The 5,879-nt window shown below is 43.8% G+C and overlaps 1 protein-coding gene across 1 annotated transcript; it reads left to right on the forward strand.

The window, feature by feature from the left end:
- Positions 1-867: 867 nt before the first annotated feature.
- LOC138908645 (uncharacterized) lies at positions 868-2,205 on the forward strand. The gene is made up of 2 exons (XM_070199327.1): positions 868-1,152; positions 1,453-2,205. Exons 1-2 carry the CDS (start codon positions 868-870, stop codon positions 2,203-2,205), a joined length of 1,038 nt encoding a protein of 345 aa, XP_070055428.1.
- The last annotated feature ends 3,674 nt before the right edge of the window (positions 2,206-5,879 follow it).

The raw sequence follows: 5,879 nt of genomic DNA on the forward strand, positions 1-5,879 counted from the left end.
AGGGACTGTTCTTAGGGTCTTACGTTGAAGATCCTCAGCAGCATCTGAAAAATTCCTTGTCGATATGTGTCACGCACATGCAATCTAATGTGACACCGGAAGTAATAAAGCTGTTACTGTTCCCATTCACGGTGATGGGAGAAGCTCAGACTTGGCTTAATTCACTCCCCATAAACTCCATCACTACTTGGGAGGAATTAGTTAAGCAATTTGTGAACAAGTTCTACCCATCCAATAAGACTGCCAAACAAATTGATGAGATATTGAGCTACAGGCAGAGTCCAACGGAAACACTACAAGAAATGTGGGAGAGGTTCAAGGGTATGCTAGTTAAGTGCCCACATCATGGAATTCCATATCAGATGTTGGTGCAGAGATTCTACATGGGATTGACAGACAACTTAAAGGACAATGTCGATGCTTCAGCGGGTAGACCATTTTTGAGCAAATCATTCAGAGAATGCAAGATCTTACAAAATGGCTCAAAACTCAGGATGGATGACAAGAGAATCTATGATCACTCCTGTAGTTCATTCTGTGGCTTTGGACCCAAACAACTCCATAGCTGAAAATATGGCCACTCTGATGACACAAATGAGTATCCTCACCAAAAAGATCGATGAATCAGGCCAGAAGCAGCAGGTACACATAGTTGACGCGACTAATGGGGGCTTATGTACACCATGCATTAACCAACTATATGCATGCTCCTGGAGTACGGAAAGTGACAACCAGCACTATCAAAAAGATATAAACTATGTGGCCAATTATGAAGGATAGAGGCAAGGTGGTCAGAATTGGGGGCAACAGAATCAACAATATAGACCAGCATAGCAGCAGTACAATAATAACAACAATTATGGAGCTATGCGACCACAGGGTCAAGTTGTGAGACAAGAAGATGGGTTGTCTGAAATTAAAGGAATGCTGCAACAACTGATTGGGGCCAATGGAAAAATGCAAGAGAAAGTGGACTCACATGAATCAGCGATAAAAGGCATTGAGATTCAATTAGGACATATTTCGATGGCTCTAAATAATCGTCCCCAAGGGACATTACCGGCCGACACACAAGTCAATCCAAAAGAGCAGGGCCCGAAAAAACTTATGGCAGTGAGTCTAAGAAATGGTAGAGACCTAGATCTTGAGCAAGTAATTGCTCGCGAAAGCTGACCAACTGAAACACTTGTGCCAGTACCCATTGAGGTAGATGATTCAACAGGGTTAACTGAGGTGACGATACAATATGCACAAGAGGGCACCGACAAAGAAAAAGAGGTTGCAAAGGAGACTGAGGTAGCACAAGAAACGACGGAAGATGCAGTGCCTGAGCAAGATAAAACTCAAATAACAAGAAGGAAGTGACCTCCAACACCATTCCCATAGAGATTGGCCAAATATCAGAAGGATGAGTAGTATAAGAAATTCATGGAGATGTTGAAACAAATCCAGGTGAATATTCCACTGATTGACGCCTTGAGGGAGATGTCTGGGTATGCCAAAATGATGAAGGATTTAATGTCTCGCAAATTCGACTTCCAAGACCTGGCCACTATTACACTAACCCAGACCTGTAGTGCAGTAGTGACGAGACCCGTAGCTGAGAAGTTGTCAGACCCAGGGAGTTTCACAATCCTATGCACAATAGACAACTATGCTTTTGCTAAAGCATTGTGTGATTTGGGGGCAAGCATAAACTTGATGCCCTTGACTATCTACAAAAGGTTAGGCATTGGAAGAGCAAGACCCACATCCATGTTACTACAAATAGCTGACCGGACAGTGAAGAGGCCATCAAGTATCCTTGATGATGTACTAGTGCAGGTTGGAAAGTTTGTGTTTCCAGCAGATTTTGTCATTCTGGACTGCCGGGTTGACGAGGAGATTCCCATAATTTTGGGAAGACCATTCTTGGCCACTGGGAGAGCATTGATTGATTGTGAAATCGGAGAGCTAAAAATGAGACTGAATGATGAAGAGATCACATTCAATGTGCAAAAGTCTATGCGGCGACCAAGTGAATTTGCTAACTGCTCTCTCATAGAAGCTGCAGATGTAATTTTGGAGGAGGAAGAGGAGACTCTGAATGCTAAAGACCCTCTAGCAGCCTATCTCACGAACTTAGAAGAAGTAAATGGAGAGGACTTGGCGGAGTGGGTGCTGGCTCTTGAAGGCCAAAGGTTCTGGAAAAGAGAGCTCGAATGAGTCTTTGCACTTAGAAGAAAGAAAGACCCCTCCAGCTAAGCCATCGATCGAAGATCCACCACAGTTGAAACTGAAGCCGCTACCACCCCATCTCAGGTATGCTTTCTTGGGACCTAACTCAACTTTACCTGTTATTATCTCATCTGGTTTGTTAGATGTGTAGGAAGAACAACTTTTGCAGGTATTGATAGAGTGAAAAACTGCAATTGGTTGGACCATTGCAGACATTAAGGGTATATAAGATTTTACTGGAAGATGGCCACAAACCTTCCAGAGAACATCAAAGAAGGCTGAACCCCAACATGAAAGAAGTTGTGAAAAAGGAGGTGATAAAGTGGTTAGATGTGGGGATCATCTTCCCCATCTCCGACAGCAACTGGATCAACCCAGTCCAATGTGTGCCAAAGAAAGGTGGAATGACTCTAGTGCAAAACGAGAACAACGAGTTGATATAAACACGAACAGTCACAGGATGTCGAATTTGTATGGACTACAGAAGATTAAACAAGGCCACCCAAAAAGACCACGTTCCCTTGCCGTTCATTGATCAAATGCTAGATAGATTGGCTGGGAGGTCCCACTTCTGCTTTTTGGATGGATACTCGGGGTATAATCAGATCTCTATTGCCCCAGAAGATAGAGAGAAAATGTCATTCACCTATCCATATGGTGTCTACACTTTTCGGAGAATGTCGTTCGGCCTATGCAATACACCTGCGATGGCCATCTTCACAAATATGGTAAAAGACATAATGGAGGTCTTCATGGATGATTTCTCAGTGGTGGGAAACTCATTCGATGATTGCTTAAAGAATTTGAAAAACCGTGCTGAAAAGATGTGTGGAGACTAATCTGGTGCTCAATTGGGAAAAATAACACTTCATGGTACAAGAAGGTATAGTTTTGGGGCACCTAGTGTCAAGTAAGGGCATTGAGGTGGATCGTGCAAAGGTTGATGTTATAGAAAAGCTACCACCACCCACTTTCGTCAAAGCAATAAGAAGTTTCCTTGGCCACGCCGGTTTCTACAGACGGTTTATAAAAGATTTCTCCAAAATTGCTAACCCCTTCTGTAAACTGCTGGAAAAAGATCACCCTTTTGTGTTTTATGATGACTGCATGGTAGCATTTAAGGAGTTGAAGAAGAAACTAGTGACTGCACCAATCATAGTGGCCCCCGACTGGGGACAACCTTTCAAGCTGATGTGCGATGCAAGTGACTATGCTGTGGGAGCAGTTCTTGGGAAGAGAAAAGATAAAGTCATGCATCCGATCTACTATGCAAGTAGAACATTGAGCGACGCCCAACTGAACTACACAGTGATAGAGAAAGAGATGCTAGCCTTTCTACTCAAAGCATCGGCCACCACATTGGCCTTTCCGGGGTGATACAAAATGGTGATATCATAGTCTTTTAACAACTCCATCCATCTTCTCTGCCTCAAATTAAGATCCTTTTGTTTGAATAGATACTGAAGGCTGGGATGATTAATAAATACCTCACACGAGACACCATAGAGGTAATGCCTCCAAATCTTTAGCGCATGAACAATGGCTGCCAATTCTAAGTCATGAACAAGATAATTCTTCTCGTGAACTTTCAACTGCCGCGACGCATATGCAATTACCTTGCCATCTTGCATTAATACTGCACCAAGCCCAATAAGAGATGCATCACAATATACCGTATACGATCCTGAACCTATGAGTAATACCAACACTGGCGCCGTAGTCAAAGCAGTCTTGAGCTTCTGAAAGCTCAACTCACACTCGTCTGACCATCTGAATGGGACACCTTTCTGGGTCAATCTGGTCAATGGGCTTGCTATAGATGAAAATCCTTCCATGAACCGGCGATAATAACCTGCTAAACCCAGGAAACTCCGGATTTCTGTAACTGAAGTAGGTCTAGGCCAACTCTGAACAACCTCAATCTTCTTAGGATCCACCTTTATGCCTTTTGCAGATATAACATGCCCCAAAAAGGCAACTGAGTCTAACCAAAACTCACATTTTGAAAACTTGGCATACAACTGATTATTCTTCAAGGTGTGAAGCACACTTCGAAGATGCTGCTCATATTCCTCTCAACTGCTGGAGTAAATCAAGATATCATCAATGAATACAACCATAAAAGAATCCAAATAAGGCTTGAACACCCGATTCATCAAATCCATAAATGCTGCTGGGGCATTTGTCAACCCAAAGGACATTACTAGGAATTCGTAATGCCCATACTGAGTCCGAAAAGCTGTTTTAGGGATATCAGATGCTCTAATCTTCAACTGATGGTAACCAAACCTCAAATCGATCTTCGAAAATACCTTGGCACCCTGAAGCTGATCAAATAAGTCATCAATTCTTGGCAGCGGATATTTGTTTTTGATAGTGGCCTTGTTCAACTACCGATAATCTATACACATCCGCATAGAGCCATCTTTCTTCTTTACAAATAATACTGGTGCACCCCAGGGCGAGACACTAGGTCTAATGAATCTCTGATCAAGCAAGACTTGTAACTGCTCTTTCAATTCTTTCAACTCTGGCGGGGCCATACGGTATGGTGGAATAGAAATGGGCTGAGTGCTCGGAGCCAAATCAATAGAGAAGTCAATATCTCTGTCGGGTGGCATCCCCGGCAAATCTGCAGGAAATACTTCTGGAAATTCATGAACAACTGGCACTGAGTCCATAGAAGGAGCATCCGCACTGGGATCGCGAATATAAGCCAAATAGGCTAGACACCCTTTCTCTACCATACACCGAGCTTTCATATAAGAAATAACCCTGCTGGCAGAATAACCAGGAGTTTCTTTCCACTCTAACCAAGGTAACCCCGGCATAGCTAGGGTCACTGTCTTGGCATGACAATCCAAAATAGCATGATAAGGAGACAACCGATCCATACCCAAAATGACATCAAAATCTACCATATCAAGAAGTAGAAGATCCATACTAGTCTCAAGATTACCAATGGTAACCACACACGAACGATAGACATGATCTACTACAACCGATTCTCCCATCGGTGTAGATACACATAAAGAAGCACTCAGAGAATCACAAGGCACAACCAAATATGAAGCAACATAGGAGGACACATAGGAATAAGTAGATCCTGGATCAAATAGAACTGAAGCATCTCTATGGCAAACTGGAATAATACCTATGATCATGGAATCAGATGAATCGGGCTTAGGCCTAGCTGGAAAAGCATAAAATCAGGGCTGGGCCCCACCACTCTGAACTGTGTCTCTAGGACGGCCTCTAACTGGCTGGCCTCCACCTCTAACGGTCTGACCTCCACCTCTAATGGCCTGACCTCCACCTCTAATGGCCTGACCTCCCCCTCTAGCTGCCTGACCCCTACCTCTAGCTGGCTGAGCATGCAGTGAAGCAACCAGTGCCGGTATGATGGCACGAGAATCTTGCCGAGATCTGTTACTCGCTAATGTAGGGCAATACCTCCTGATGTGACCAATGCTCCCACACTCATAACACCCATCCTGATGCCGTGGCTGCTGAAGTTGAAGCTGAGCCAAATGGGCCGGATAACTGTTGTAGTAACTCTGGAGTGGTGCTGCACTGATAGGATCTGAATGTGCAGTGAATACTAGCTACCCAGAGTAAGGCATAACAGGACCGTGACTCTCTGAAGCATCGGGAGATACATG

The sequence above is a fragment of the Nicotiana tomentosiformis genome, chromosome 3 (genome assembly GCF_000390325.3).
Source record: "Nicotiana tomentosiformis chromosome 3, ASM39032v3, whole genome shotgun sequence".
Classification (NCBI taxonomy): domain Eukaryota; kingdom Viridiplantae; phylum Streptophyta; class Magnoliopsida; order Solanales; family Solanaceae; genus Nicotiana; species Nicotiana tomentosiformis.

What these genes read in the sequence shown, in the direction of transcription:
- LOC138908645 (XM_070199327.1), top strand. Translation starts at nt 868, where the DNA reads ATGCGACCACAGGGTCAAGTTGTGAGACAAGAAGATGGGTTGTCTGAA. An exon ending in GAGACCTAGATCTTGAGCAA is followed by an intron (nt 1,153 to 1,452) that starts GTAATTGCTCGC and finishes AAACAAATCCAG; the next exon opens with GTGAATATTCCACTGATTGA.